This window comes from Mustela nivalis, assembly GCF_964662115.1.
Source record: "Mustela nivalis genome assembly, chromosome: 6".
NCBI lineage: Eukaryota > Metazoa > Chordata > Mammalia > Carnivora > Mustelidae > Mustela > Mustela nivalis.
In genome coordinates this window covers 97,179,370-97,194,032 of record NC_139025.1, presented here as the reverse complement: position 1 = coordinate 97,194,032, position 14,663 = coordinate 97,179,370, and the positions used below count along the sequence as shown (strand labels likewise).

General features: G+C 56.5%; 2 protein-coding genes across 4 annotated transcripts in view; one reads left to right on the top strand and one right to left on the bottom strand.

Annotated features, from left to right (window-relative positions):
• The window catches only part of ARHGEF40 (Rho guanine nucleotide exchange factor 40), a 19,603-nt gene extending 4,940 nt beyond the window's left edge, over positions 1 to 14,663 (bottom strand). For all 3 annotated transcript variants that reach the window (XM_082736283.1, XM_082736284.1, XM_082736285.1), the window contains exons 1-18: positions 14,493 to 14,663; positions 11,754 to 11,951; positions 9,905 to 11,150; positions 9,602 to 9,769; positions 9,341 to 9,461; positions 8,435 to 8,531; positions 8,245 to 8,325; positions 8,000 to 8,116; positions 6,372 to 6,467; positions 6,169 to 6,284; positions 5,693 to 5,819; positions 3,992 to 4,114; positions 3,735 to 3,878; positions 2,649 to 3,259; positions 2,298 to 2,532; positions 1,885 to 1,971; positions 1,113 to 1,328; positions 234 to 404 (exon numbers count right to left, since the gene is read on the bottom strand). In XM_082736283.1, the coding sequence (XP_082592409.1) occupies positions 234 to 404; positions 1,113 to 1,328; positions 1,885 to 1,971; positions 2,298 to 2,532; positions 2,649 to 3,259; positions 3,735 to 3,878; positions 3,992 to 4,114; positions 5,693 to 5,819; positions 6,169 to 6,284; positions 6,372 to 6,467; positions 8,000 to 8,116; positions 8,245 to 8,325; positions 8,435 to 8,531; positions 9,341 to 9,461; positions 9,602 to 9,769; positions 9,905 to 11,150; positions 11,754 to 11,951; positions 14,493 to 14,495 (3,957 nt within the window). In that variant the 5' untranslated portion in view covers positions 14,496 to 14,663. The remainder of the gene's footprint in view (positions 1 to 233; positions 405 to 1,112; positions 1,329 to 1,884; positions 1,972 to 2,297; positions 2,533 to 2,648; positions 3,260 to 3,734; positions 3,879 to 3,991; positions 4,115 to 5,692; positions 5,820 to 6,168; positions 6,285 to 6,371; positions 6,468 to 7,999; positions 8,117 to 8,244; positions 8,326 to 8,434; positions 8,532 to 9,340; positions 9,462 to 9,601; positions 9,770 to 9,904; positions 11,151 to 11,753; positions 11,952 to 14,492) is intronic.
• The window catches only part of RNASE13 (ribonuclease A family member 13 (inactive)), a 39,413-nt gene continuing 36,707 nt past the window's right edge, over positions 11,958 to 14,663 (top strand). Inside the window, exon 1 of the mRNA XM_082736299.1 lies at positions 11,958 to 14,189. The gene's annotated coding sequence lies outside the window, so the exon portion shown is untranslated. The remainder of the gene's footprint in view (positions 14,190 to 14,663) is intronic.

The window sequence follows — 14,663 nt, the reverse complement described above, 5'->3', positions numbered from 1 at the left end:
GTGAGTATCCCACATGTATGATAAACCCCCAATGACAATAACAGCAATTTCTGTCACTTCTGGCATCCTAACCTGATAGGTGATTAAGGTCAAAACCTGTTTTAGATGATTCAGATTCTGAGCCTGGGTTGGAGTTGAATTTCCAGAACATCTTGAGTTCTCGAGAACAACATGACTTCCTGTTCCATCCCTTTCTGGCCACCCCCCCACCGGGCCAAGTCCCAGTATTCTACCTTAAAGGCCTGCTTATAAACAAAGGTCTCTGACCCTCCCTCAGGGCCCTTGAGCTTGCTGAACAGGAGGAGATGCTCAAAGAGAAAGACATGGCGAAGGCACTTCTTTCGGCCACAGATGACAGTGAAGGGGTCCCGGTGTAGAAGCTGGCCCTGCTCCTTCAGATCTATCTGGGGAAAGGAAAAGGAAAAGCAATTGGCCCTGGAAACCTTTGGGTGTATTTTATGGGGAGTAAAAATGGGATTTATAGGGCAAGGGGCCTAATGTACAGGTTCTCAGACTGAGTTAGGAAATCAGGGAAGGCCTCGGCCTACAATCCATCCACCGATCACCACGCACAGCACACCTGGCCTGGCCACATAGTCCTGCCTCTCTAGACAGAAGGTACGCTCCAAGGGTTTAAAGTCTTGCATGGGGAAGCCTGTGGACACTGGGGATGAAGCACCATTCTGACCTGGGAAGAGAATCAGCAAAGAGCCAAAGGGGAAAGAGTCTATCACAGAGGAGGCAGGTTTGCCACCTGTTTTGGACTTTCTGGGCTAGAAAAAGAGACTAGCTAAGGGAGAATAAGGTATGTGTTGGGTGCTGAGGTGCCTGAGGAAGTGCAGAGTAGATAAGGAAAGAGAAGAACTGGGAATGGAACAGGAAAGCACAGCCAGAGGTAGGATCATGGGATGTTGGGCAGGACATAGTTTATTTATAGATGAGGACACTGAGGCCCAGTGAAGTTTAGTGACTTGATCAAGGCCATCTAGCTGATTAGAAATTAGAGCCTGGGCCCTCTGACTTTGAGTCTGGTCCTCTTGTCACTAACCACACTGCTTTCTGAAGCCACAGGGCTGGGCAGTAGGAACTGGAGTGACGAGCCACGGCCTCACCTCACAGCCACGCACTGCCTCCACGGCCAGCAGGTCTCTGCCACGGGTCTCCTGTTCCCGGAGCAGCTGCACGGCAGCCCCAAGAGCCTGGCGCTCAGAACTCAGCTCAGGCCCAGCTTCCCTTAGGAGCTCCTCCAGGAGCCGTCCATACCGAGCCAGCTGCTCCAAGGGCTGCTGCAACGCCTGGGGCAAGTGAGGGCCACTCTCCGTGGAGCCCTGGTTGGGGAGGAGACAAACAGGGATGAAGCGGGGGCTGGCGCTAGTGGGGGCTGAGCTGTGTCAGGAAGGTGGGTGGTAGGCCAGGCTTTGGGGGGTAGAGGAAGCCCAGATACTGCCAAAGGTAAGGTGAAACTTCCCTCAGAAAGAAAGCGGGTAGGGGGTCTGCCAGAATTCCACCATCCTCTGAATCTTGGAGAATGGAAGAGGAATACAGATAACCCCTTACAGTCTCTAGCTTCTAACTCTTGAAGTCATTTGATTCTCACAGCACTCTGAGTTAGATAGAGTGGACAGTGCCCCCATTTACCAGATGTAGAAACAGAGGCCCAGAGGAATCAAGAGTCTTGCCCAAAGTCCCTCAGGATCAAAACTCAGGCTCTCTTGGCTCCCAGTCGAGTGCTTGTGCCACCTCAGCACTTCGGGGAGATTACTGGTGGGAGAGGTTCCTGGACACATTCAGGAAAGCTTTTCTTCCCTGAGAGACTTGGAGGTGGGGTGTGTTTTAGGGCTTCCTGCCCCCTCTCCTTCTCATGGGGCTTGGAGCAAAGGTTACCTTGCTTGGGGGGCCAAGTGCAGCCAGACCATTCTCCAGTTTGTGTCGGTGTTTCACGTACTGGGCGTAAAGGCTGAACTGGTCCCCCTGTGCCAGTGGGGAAAGACAAGCCGTCACCTGGGGAGAGACAAGCCTTTCCCTTTCCTCCTCACGTCCTCACTACAGCGCAAAGGAGAGCCCGGCCGTTCAGGCTGCCCAGGAAATGACAGACTCCCATGCAGAGAGTGAAGGTCAGACAGCACTCGAGGACAAGGACACAGGCTGAGTGGATTCAGAGGGGCCCAGGGGCCCCAGAGTCTTGGACTGCACACTTTCAAGGGGATGGGGAACAGATACGGAGAATGAATACAGGGTGATTGGGGTTGAGACATAAGAAGGGAGAGGACCTAGAAGAAGTGTTCGGGGTCACTCACATGGCGAAGGAAGCAGGCCCCAATGCGCAGGGGGTGGGTGGCACAGCCCTGAAGCTCCCGGAGAAAGTGTGTCCGATGGAAGCTGCGAAGCCTCTCCCGGGTACTCAGGGCTGCGGCCCAGGTGCCCCTTAGTTCGGGAGTCAGCTCGGGTCCCGGGGGCGGCACTGGCTCGCTCAAGGTGGCCACGTACTCTTGCTCACAGGCAATCAGCTCTGACACCAGACGCTGCTGGGCGCTGCAGGGACAAGGAAGGTCAAAGGAGGCTGGGGCCTGAGACCACCATAATATTGTATTCCTTCCTGCTGGGCACTTGGCTCGGCCTCTTGGGCAGTAATTGGCCTAGGCTCTCACCTGATGCTTCGCTTGCGCTCCATCCGGGGGGTACCTACTCCCCAGGGCCCATCTGGACCTCCAGCCCGGCCCAGCAGCACATGTTCCCGGGGCGAGCACGTCCTGTCTACCACCTCGGTACTGGTGACTTCCAGGCCTCGAATCAGCACAGTCCTCGGAGGTCTACCCTCTGCTTCTGGAGCCAAGTCAGGGCTCTCTTCTTCACAGTCCTCCCCACAGGGGGCCAGGGAGCAATGGGATGGGGCTGTGCGTGGCCCAGGGCTGCTGGGGAGCATCAGGGAACTAAGGCTGGGTGAGGGGCTGTGAGGGCCCCGGGGGGCCCCTCCGCTGCTGGTGCTGTCTGCCCTCCGTCGCCGATGGCCCCGTGGACTCGCTTCCTCTCCTAGCTGCTGCTGAATCCTCCTCTCCAGCTCTTGGCAGCGGGCCCGACAGCGGCCCCACTCTCTCAGGGCAGCAGGGCTGCCCAAGTCCAAGGCCAGGGCTCGCATCTCCTGGAAGGTGCCAGCACTCGGCTCCGGGGCCCGCCGCAGGGCCAGGGCTGCCAACACGGCCTCCCTACCGGGCCCCGCTCCTGCCAGCCGAGCAGAACCTTCATTCACCCATTCATGAGCCTGCCGGGCCAGAGAGGATGGGGATGGGTAGAGAAAGAGTGAGGTCCAGTACTGTTCATGCGTGCTGCCCAAGGACAGCTCCTGTCCTCTTTAGTTGATGGCTTCCCAGAGCCCACCATCCTCTCAGTCCTCTGAGAACACCCCCTTTCCTGTCCCAGCGCCACTGCCTCACCTTGTCACTCTGAGCTGGTATGGAGACAGAGGGGCCTGGATGAAAGAAGAGCCAACACTTACATGGAATTGATCAATGGTCGGCTCTGTACTAAGGGCTTCTTATATATGACCTATATTACACTCGTGGCAGTCCTGTGAAGGGGTGCCTATGGAGGCATGCTTGTCCCGGGTCATTCAGCAAGTAGGTTGCAGAGCCAAGAATCCAAAGAGATGGCTTCCCGGAGTCCCTGCTTTTAGCAACTACCTGATCAGCTTCCCCAGGCAGAAGTCGAGCTGTGGAAGAAAGAGGGTCTGCACATACCTGCTGGAAAAAGCGCTGTAGCCGCAGCGCTCGATGGAGGCCACTCTCAGCCTGCTCCAGCCTCTGTTCAAAGACATCCAGGACCTTCTGGGAGGCAGTGTCCTCCTCCAGGGCCAGGGCCTCCCGTGCCTGGGCCAGGCGCTCCTGGAGAAGGAAGGCTGTACTCAGACCTGGTCCTTGGTCGCAGTCAGTTCCCCGCCCCCACTCTCCACCCCTGCTCCATGGGTTTTCTCCCCTGCCCCTTTCCCCCTTCTCACCTGAACCTCAGTGTTGAAAGCCCGGAATTGCAGCTCTGTCTCCTGCAGGGCAGACAGGGAGTCTCCGGGCACAGCAAAGCTAGCCAGCTGCTCCTCCCCTGGGCCTGAGAGCCACTGCAGCACCTGAGGCAGACAGGGCAGGACAGCAGAGCCATGAGGGAGAAGGAGCCTCCCTGTGGGAAGGAAAGCTGAGCTCCAGGTCCAACCCCATCACCCTGATCTATGGACCTTTGCGCAAACCATTTCATGCAGCCGTAATGTGGGAATGGTTAACAGCGGTTGGTAGTAGTTTCCTCAAGGGTTAAATGAGAAAGCACCAGAATGGGAAGCTGGGCTGGCAGGAAGCACTGAGGGAGGCGGGCAAGGGTTCCATGCCTGGAGGGGACATAGATAAAGCTGGTGTGAGCCTGAAGCAGTATGAGGACTGTCTGGATAACTGAGGAGGAGAAATTTCACATTCACTGAGTCCACTGAAGGGTGGGCAGAGGTCGCAGGGACCTGGCTTGAAGAGACAAGCCAGTGGAGTGTGTGTGTGTGTGTGTTCCCAGCTCTAGTTGCCTATTACGGCGATATAAGGGACTCTCATGTTGGTTCTGGGATATTTGATCAAAAAGGGATGGTAATTTTTTTTCTCTGAATTAAGGCTGGAAGCTGGGGTAGGATGGCCTGCAGACGAGAAGCTTGAGAATGTTCCCAATAATCTGACCATAAACATGTGTACAGTCATTTGCTGAATTCCTTTGGTCATCCTAACACCCTTGCGAGCTAAGTGTCGTTATGATCCCATTCTACAGATGTGGACTTGGGAACTCAGAGATGCTTCAAGATTTGTCCAACATTTCACTCCCAGCAGAGCTAGAACTCAAGCTGAGAACTATAGACTCTTGATCCTGTGTGTTAACGGTTTTGAAAGGGGAACACCAGCTAATAAGCAAGCAAGCAAAGAGTAAGAGATACAATCCCTTGGATGCTGGGTTGGAGGAAGCCAATATGCAGAAACCCCAGAAAACAGAGAGCCCTGCCCTCCACTTTGACATTGACCTTGAGATGATGCCCACACATAGGTCCATAAGGCACTCATTCACCATATTTGGGGCTCTGGGGGAACAATCAGATTGCAAAGCCCCCTGTTCCCCTATCCCACATGTTAGAATAATCCCTGTGGGGCTCTTAACCCCAGGAGAGAAGAATCAAGGTTCAGAAAAGCCAGCCTCATCCCCGAATCTTCCACACAAAGAGGCCTTAGCATCTTCCATTATCCTCTCTTTCCAAGGTGGAGGACGGTGGGACTTTTCCACCTTCAGGTTTGGGTTGGACATCGTAGAAAGAGTTGAGGGAACATGGATAGCAATGTAGCTAAAAAACTGGTATCAATAGACATTTATTATTTTGAGTTACAGGCATCCCAGAGTCAATCAGCTCCTCCCAGAATCCCCTAGGGCACCCAAGCATCTCTTCTAATCTCACAATCTCTAAGGATTCTTGATCACTGTTGGGGTAGGGAAGGTCTAGGTTCTCTGCTGGGGCTAAGATGCTTTCTCCCTCTTGTTGAATCACACCCACCAGGCCAGCCTCTAGGGTAGGGTGAGGTGAGAGGGAGGGCCACCCGATCGAGCCATCAGCTGTGGATGTCGGCAGTAAAGGAGGGCTGGAGGCCAGGTTCCCAGGCCAAGTAAGAGTGATCTGGGGGTCCTGCCTGACCTGCTCGAGTCGATGCAATCGCTGTCGCCGCTCCTGCTGCTGGGCATGCAGGTTGGAGAGGCGCACGAGCTGGTGAATGGCCTCGTCCACCTCCTGGTACAGCGCAGCTGGGCCCGGGCCCTCCAGCCTGGGCAAAGAAAGGGACAGAATGACCTACTGCCCCTGTCAACCCCTTCCCACCACCCCACTGCATTCCATCCTTGCACAACAGGCCTGGATTTGAATCCTGACTCTCCCACCGACTGACTAATCTTGGCCAAGGCATTTAACACTTCTGGTTCTCCAGATGCCTGTCTGTAATCATAACGATTACCTAGGGCCCTTATGCAAAGGTCATAGCAGGTGGAAAACATGATCTCCTGTGTAGGGGTATGCTCAGGAAGAATGAACTGACAGCTGAGGTTTATTGACAGCTCTCTGCTGTGTCTCTAAGCACCCTGTCCACCTGCCCCCGCACACCCACCCCCTCCTCGTACTTGCTGCTATGGCTGGAACGCAGCCTCATCAGGATGGCTCCCCCGTCCCTCTGCAGCTCTGTCAGCCGGGGATCTGCCAACACCTTCTGTAGGGGCTCAAGCATTCCTACAGCCTCCTAGGGGCAGGGAGCAGTCAACAGTAGGGGTTCCACCAGAGAATCCCCATCCCACCCCATCCTCTTCTGTCTGGTCTCATGTCCTACCTCTCCCTCCGGCTCTGCGGCTCCCTCCAGCTCCTCAATTGCTTGCCGCACAGAGCACAGCACTCCTTGGCACAGGCAGCACAGCCTCGCCACGTCCTGAAACACACACACACACACACACACACGGGGATGGAGAGGGGGCAGCCCCAGACAATGCTTGGTTAGCTTCTGACTTTGTTGTTTACTAACTGTATGACATTAAGCAAGCCCAGTAACCTCCCGAACCTCAGTTTGCTCCACTGTAAAGTCAGGACAAGATACACAGAATTTTGGGGTGCCTGGATGGCACAGTCAGTTAAGCATTTGACTCTTGGTTTTGGTTCAGGTCATGATTTCAGGGTCATGAGATGTAGCTCCGCACCAGGCTCCATGCTGGGCGTGAAGCCTGCTTAAGATTCTCTCTCTGTCCCTCCAAACCCGCATTCACGCTCTCTCTCTCAAAAAAAGATACAGAGAGTTTTGTGAGGTTTAAAAGAGACGATACCGGGTAAGCCCTTAGTAAGGACTGGCACAGTAAACGCTTAGTAAATGTGCGTTTCCTTTCCCCCTTCTGCACTAGGTTTTCACCCTGTGAAGCCTTCCTCTCTGCCTGTTCAGATCCACTTTGAGGTATAGCTTAGAGACCACGTTACAGACCCCCTTTATTTATTTATTTGTTTGTTTTAAAAGATTTTATTTATTTATTTAACAGAGACAGAGATCACAAGTAGGCAGAGAAGCAGGCAGAGACAGGGGGGGAAGCAGGCTCCCTACTGAGCAGAGGGCCGGATGCGGGGCTCGATCTCAGGACCCTGAGATCATGACCTGAGCTGAAGGCAGAGGCTTTAACCCACTGAGCCACCCAGGCGCCCTAATTATTTATTTTTAAAAGATTTTATCCATTTATGATGGAGAGAGATAATGAGAGAGGGAATGCAAGCATGGGGGAGTTGGAGAGGGAGCAAGAAGCACGTTCCCTGCTGAGCAGAGCCTGATATGGGGCTTGATCCCAGGATGCTGGGATCATGACCTGAGCCGAAGGCAGACACTTAACGACTGAGCCACCCAGATGCCCCTGACATAAGTATTAAAGACCCCCTTTAATATTTAGCTCAGACCATGTTCATTTATCTTTTCTTGAATATTCATGTACTGAGATTCATAGAATCGGAGATTATATCACACTTGCTGTACTTTGTGGGTGAGGACCCCGAGGCCTGGATGTTGGTGCAGAAAGGATACCATCTCTGGAAATGGGGCACAGTACCTTGTCCAAGGTCACACGGAACTAGAACCAGCCTGCCTGACTCTGTCCAGAACCCCAGTAAAGTTACCTTACGCTCTTCTCTAATAGCTTCTGACTTCTGACTTATGTCTAATAGCTTCTGACAAAAACCGTATGCTGCTTAACATCGTATTAAGAACTTATGGAATATACTCCTCTCATCTCCCCAGCAGCCCACGGTACATGCGTAACATTTTGCTCATGGTGGTGAACATAAATATGTATTGAATTGAATGGAAGGGAAATAAATCACTTTTCACCAGCCCCGTGGTCCTGTCTCAGATCTGCCCTCTCTCTCCCAGAATACCCTCAGCTGGGTCATTCCTGGCTCCCCCTCATCCTGGGTAGGGGAGGTGAAGCTTACCTGGTGTGTCTCTACCCAGTAGCTGGGAGAGGGTTCCCTGTGACCTCCCAAGTCCCATGGCAGCTCCTCTGGCTTGGCCACTCTTTTCAGATCACTCTCTGACAGCAACTCAGCACCCTAGAGACGCATGAAGGCAGGGGATTTCTGGCCTGGCCACCCGGTATTCGGGCACCAGCCTGGGGCTCTAGCCATCCTCTTCTCTCTCCACTACTCAGGGGGACTAACTAGGAGCAAGGAGCTCAAACCTGAAGTCCACAGAGTTCAGCCACAGGATCGTCCTGAGTGAGAGCCAGCAGTCGCTGAATGAGGGGAGGGTCTCCTAAGTCCTGAGGGCAGAGAAGAGTAACACCAAATAGTGGGCAACTGGGTGGCCTGGAATGGCCACCCGGGGAAGAGTTAGAGTCAGGAGAAGTTCCTGTGTCAAGGGCTGGTTACCTGAAGTTGACTTAGAACAGAAATGAGGGCTGGAGGCAATGGGGGTGCCTTTCGAAGGTCCAGCAGGATGGACAGCCCCAACATCTGGAGATCAGGCCTGTAGGGGCAGAAAGAGCCAAGGGGGCAGTGTGCACGCACATGTGTGTGTTGAGGGGATGGTGGCTCGGGGTCTGGTTTTACTGTCACTAGTCCTCAGGAGATGTCAGTGTCTGGTACTTTCAGGAAGTAATGGGCAAAGGGTCAAAGTGTTGGTTTTTGTCCAAGAGGCACTGCCCTAGCATTCTGGAGTCTATATGCAGATGATACGAAGTCATAGGATCAGGGTCTGGAAAACCAGGACCACTATGCTCTGGAAAGGTGTAAATTCCATTCCAGTATATGGCTAGATTCTTCTTTTTTTTTTTTTTTTAAAGATTTTATTTATTTACTTATTTGATAGACAGAGATCACAAGTAGGCAGAGAGGCAGGCAGAGAGAGAGAGAGAGAGAGAGAGGAGGAAGCAGGCTCCCTGCTTGAGCAGAGAGCCCGATGTGGGGCTCCATCCCAGGACTCTGAGATCATGACCTGAGCTGAAGGCAGACGCTTTAACCCACTGAGCCACCCAGGCGCCCCGCCTGCTATGTTCTTGAAGCCCACCAAGTAGCTGCTGAGTGAGTAAACCAAAACCCTGATAATCTAGGCCGTGTCTTAGGATACTGAAAGTCAGCAGTGTTGATTTTGAACATTGATGAAGATATCCTGGAGGTCAGAGTTCAGCAAGGTCAGTGGTCAGTGGCTTAAAAATTGAGGGGTGAGGAAGTCAGTATCCTAGAAGCCAGGAAGACAGTGTCCTGAGAAGAAAGGAGGTCAGGGCCCTCATGAGCAGGAGGTCAGTGTTCAGGGTGCCAGTGGTGGGCCTCGGTTACCTGAGCAATGAGTGGAGGTAATGAAGAGCAGTGCTCAGCATGTCTCGGGAGGGTGGGGGCTCCTCAGGAGGGCACGGTGGGGTAATGGTCAGCAAAGCTCGCCCACTCTGGTCCACCCCTCCTGAGGACACAAAATGGCCAGGCTGTCCTGGCTGGGGGTAGGCCTTGGCTACCTCCCATCCACCCTGCCTCCCTCCACAGCCCACCCTGATCACTTCTCTTTCCTTGACCCCTGTCCCTTCAAAACTGATGCTCACTGACCAGTCAGGACGAGGAATCCAGACGCCATTAGGTCCCAAGCTATATCCAGGTCATCGGAGATAGATACTGGAGCAGCCTCTTCTGGGGCACTGTCCCCTTCCCCTTCCTGCACCATCTCCGGGGGTGGTGCTGGTGGGTCTGGCAGGAGCCCTTCTGGACCTGCGGGTCCTACACAGAGAGAAGCAGAGCTATGGGCCTGAGGAGGGGAGGGTTCCGGCTGTGGGGCTCCGACCTCCTCCTCCAGCCCCCTTCCAGGCCCAGTCTATGCTGGCCCTTGCCCTGCTGGCTTCGGTGTCATCTCACCTGCCACACCTGCCAGACTGGAGCCCTCCGGATCCTTCTCTCTGGCTGTCTCTTCTGTGGGTCCACAGCCTTCTGAGGGCTGAGGCTCTTTTTCCTCTGCTGGTTTGAGCTCCTCTTTCAGCTCTGACTCTGGCTTCCCTGAGCCTTTGTGCTCCTCCTCAACGGGGCTATATCCTGGGGGATCATGCTCATTTGGTGGGGGCAGAGTGACAAGGACTTCCAGGTGGCTGGCCTCCTCTTTGACCTCGGGGCTCAGTGGAGCACTGTCCCCTCCTCTACTAAGAGCCCCTCTGCCTGCAGCACGCTTCTTTCTCCTGTTTCCTTTGCCTGTTCTCCGAGGGGTGCCAGGGGGTCCTTCAGCCCCTTGGCCTGCCCCTCCCCCAGCCTCCCCCAGCCTCAGGGGACAAGGTTCAGAGGCTTCCCCCAATGTCTCTGCTGGAGACTCAGACACCTCTAAGGCTGTTGCTTCTGGGAGAGCCTCGGCTCCTGGAGGTGATCCAGGGGAGGCTCTGGTGCTGCTTCCCTCACCCGGTGGGCGTGCCCCATCCTGGTCCCGAGGCCCCAGGCCCTTTTGGTGCATCCAGGCGCGGTGTCTCCTGTGCCGACCCTTCCCTCCAGGACCCTTCCGGGTGGGTACTGTCCGGGTCCTGGAGAGGCCCGAGGGGCCCTCAGCATCTGTGGGGCTCCCCCTCACAGGCAGTGTCACCTCCAGCAGCTCCACGTACTCGCCTTCAGGTCCTTCAGCGGGGGCATTGTGCCCATCGCCAGGACTCCGGGTGCCCAGGGCCTCCTCGGGGAGTGGAGGGCTGGGGAGCCCTGGGGGTCCAGAGGGCAGTTCGGGGGGCAACGTGCTTGGCCGATGTCCAACCATGAGGCCCCCTTTGTGCACAAATCGTGGGCAGATGAGTTCTGCCCAGGGCAGCCGCTGAATTCCAGAGGGCGCAGAGAGGAGGCAAGTACTGAGGCGACCTGTGGGCCGGTCCTTATTGATGCCCTGCAGCCACTCAGGCGTGAACAGGTAGGCGCAGGCCTCATTGGGCACAGGCAACTCCTGCACCCGCCCGCCCCCTGGGGCCAGGCACTTGAGTGCCAGGCGGGGCGCTTGGGCTGCGGAGGGCACCACTTGCAGGTAGAAGTCTCCTGGGCGCAGCAGCTGCCAGGGCAAGGCTGCCAGCTGCACCACCACCTGCTCGTGCAGGCAGAGTGGCCAGCCCTCGTGGAAGAAGAGGAAACCGCTGTACTGGGCCTGGGGAGAGAGGTGCAATGTTGCGCTCAGGTTTTGCTGAGGAAGCCAGCCAGAGAGGGCAGTTAGCATGGGACCATCCTAGGTAGTGCTGCCCTGTGGCCTGATGGGTTATAATCCTTGGGGATCTGGAGGGGTATCTCAGGATGTTCATGGAGCAGAGGGAGGGAATGGGCTGGCCGGTTTTCTGGTAGTAGGAAGCTTCTCTAGGAAACGAGTTCCCTGTGTGGGAGAGTAACAACTGAGTCATTACAGAGACATGGTCAGCAGATGCCATTGTCTGGGAGGGCTCAGAGACTCTTAAGAGTCTTTATATCTGTAGAAGTGAAGGATCTCTGTTGAGTCATGTCTGGGGGAGTTAGGTATCTTGAGAAATCATTATGGGGGATGTCTGGAATTGGGTCTGGTGGGTCTGGGTTTTCGGGAGTTGATGTTTCTTAGGGGTTAATATTGGGGGAAGACGAGTGTCCTTCTGTGTGTTAGTACGTGAGTGGCCTCTGCCTTGGCCGGGGGGGAGGTCAGTGTTGGGAGGTGACACCTCTGGGGAGAGGGAAATTAGTCTGGCTAGTCTCTGGAGTGAGGGAGTGGATCTTAGGGGCCACTCACACAGGCTTCCTGCTGGACCTTGGCAAGCAAGTGCTTGGCGGGCACCAGGAAGTCCAGCGTGTACCTCAGGGCATCCTCCCGATAAGTTCTCTCCACCACCTGGAACACCTGGCCCAACAGCGTAGGGGCTGTCGCCTCGAAGGGGGGGTACAGGGCGGCAAGCGTGCTCTGCACACAGTCCTCCACTGGCTCGGGCTCCTGGGAGAGAGAAGACCAGCTGCAGATCCCTAGAGAGCATGGCCCCCGGGACCACATCGTGTGCACGGTGTGTGTTCAGAGAGGACCCTCAGGAAATGCTGGCTGAAGGGGCCTGGGATGGCCTCCGTGGGTCTGGGGCAGTCAGAGTGCACAGACCCAGCAGGGTACTCCACACTGGAGCTCTGAGACTCTGGCCCTGGAGATCCAGGGAGCATTTGTCAGGAATGTCTCTGATCTTCTGATCAGGCCAGTCCTGCTTCTTGTGAGTTGGGACCATTGCACAGTTCCTCCTCAGGACGAGACAGTCTTCTGGGCCGCCAGAAGATGTAGCAATGGCTGAGAGAGTTGGCAGGGTGGAGGGCCAACTTGCAAGCAGCACCCCACCCCACGGGTGTAAGGACTACGGACCTCTAACTTAGGTGGCAATGCCACCACCTCGAATAATCATATTCTAGAGTTGGTCACTGGGTGAGAAGGAGGAGGACTGGGAAGAAAGAGGACTGAAGGGCTGTCCGTCTGACTTGCTAGCGACTACTCTCTTCCAGAGTGGCTTCAGAGCAATCACCCATTCCCAGAGCATGTGGGATTGGGTTACAAAGAACTGGGTGGGGGCAGCCAAAAGAGGAAAAAGTCACAAAAGAAACACGTGGGGAAGGGAGGAGGCCTTGATGGTATGTATTTTTCCAACTCCAGTAGGACCTCTCGGCCAACTCCACCTGCCACCACTGTCTCAAAAGACAGCCCTGCTTCCTCTGCATTTGCCTCCCTAAGTGCATGATCAGGTCTCTTTCTCAGACCCTAAAGAAGCACCCCCTCAGGCTATTCCTTTGCAGAGGAATTTCTCTTTCAAGATGGCTCTGAAGTTCTTTTATCGGGTTTCTTTACTGTCGGTGGCAGGGGGCTGCGCTGCTGTGTTCATCAAGTTCTCTCCCACCGCCCTCCACCCCCAGTCCTGTCTTTGCCCTGCAGTCAAAACTGCATTTTTTACCAGTTGCCCATCTGTCCCGACCCTCTGCAAAACTAGGGCAGCCACTTCAGAGAGGGACATTCAGTGCGTCAGCACTGAGACCCAGCCCCAAGGTGTGTGGGCGAGCAGACAGACCCCCCAGTGTTCCGGGGACCCGGCTGGCGCGGTGAGAGTGGGTGGGGGGAGGGTGTAGAAGGGGGGTGGGGAGGCAGAGTGGGCCGTCCGATCGGAGGCCAGGAGGGGGCAGCTAGAGCTTGAGTAGCGAGGCAGCTGCAACCCATTAGGGGCGGTGAGCTCATGGCTGAGCGAGAGTCTCAGCCACAGGAAACTGCAGCGGGAGGAGGGGAGGAGGGGTCTGGGGTGGGAGGCGGCGGGCAAGAGCACAGAGACCGGGCCTCCAGTCGGCCAGGACCAAAAGGAGACCATTGAGACTGAGTCAGCTCTCCCTGGCCCAGTTCCTCTTTTTTCTTGCTCCAGTCTCCCTGCCAGGGGGTGCCCTTCCTTCTGCAGAGCAGCAGCCCCGGTAGTGCTCCTCCCCCCACCTCCTGGCAGTGAGCGCCCCCTGGCAGGGCCTCCCCCCTCCTCCACTCTGCAGCGAGCCCCCACTTAGCCGTGGACCTCCCCCACAGCCCCCTGCAGTGAGCGCTCTCTCCGGCAGTGCCCACTCCTTGCAGTGATTCTTCAGAGACAACTTCTGGAGTGAAAGTTCCCAGAATAGTGTCCACTCCTGTTGGTATGGACTCCCCCTTAACAGTGCCATTCTGCTTCCCGTGTCCTAAGTTGCTGCTGCCAAGAGTCCCCTACCTCCTGCAGGGAGCTCCCGCTTGTGTTTTCCTCCCCTCTGCAGCGGGAGTACTCGGAGACAGTGCTTCGGTTCCCTGCAGCGAGACCTCTGGGGTACTCTCCCCACCCCCCCATCCTCGGTCTCTTGTCTGCTCTGGCAGCGTCACGCCCCCTGAAACTGTGAGTCCCCCTCCTCACTCAGTCGACTATCCTGAAGGAGCCCCTCTTTCTCCGCGGGAATTTCCCTCTTTGGCCATGTCCCTGGCCCCAGCCCAGCCACAGCTGCGGCCGGTCCCCCAGGGCCGGATGGGTGGGCCCAGCTCACCGGGCTGGGGACTGGGATGGAAAATGGTGGTTCCTGGCAGGTCAGTTCTCATGACCCGGGGCTGGGCCCCTTGCAGGGCCGCAGCACCAACCCGCAGAGGTTTCCCGCGGCTAAGGAGCTGGGACCCGGAGGGGCTGGGAAGATCCTGCAAAGGAAGGCACAGGTCCGGACAGAGGAGGGCGGGGGGAGGTGTGTGGATCGGGGGAGCGACTGGAGGGAGGATGGGGGAGGGGCGGAGAATAAGGGAAGAAAGAGAGTGAGGGCAATACCCGGTGGGGACAGAGCCAGACAGTGGGGCAGACAGACAGACAGATCAAAGAAAAGAAGGGGGGATGGGAGGAAGGAGAGTCTCAGGAGCGCTCAACAGACCGAGGCGGGCGCAGGAGGCAACGGGCTGGGGGCTGGCGGCCCCCGGCGGGCAGCGCGAAGGAGGAGGGGGACACCGGGGCCGCGACGCCGGACTCACCATGGCTCGGCGCGGGGCCGCGTCCGACGCTCGGGCGGGCGGGGCCGGGCGCGCCGCCGCCTCCCTCCCGCCGCTCGCGTCTCGCTGGGTCTGGCTAGGGGACAGCTCCGGCCGCGGTGGCGGATCGGCCCGCTCGGGCTCCCAGGCCGCGGGGCCCCGCCAGGGAGGGCC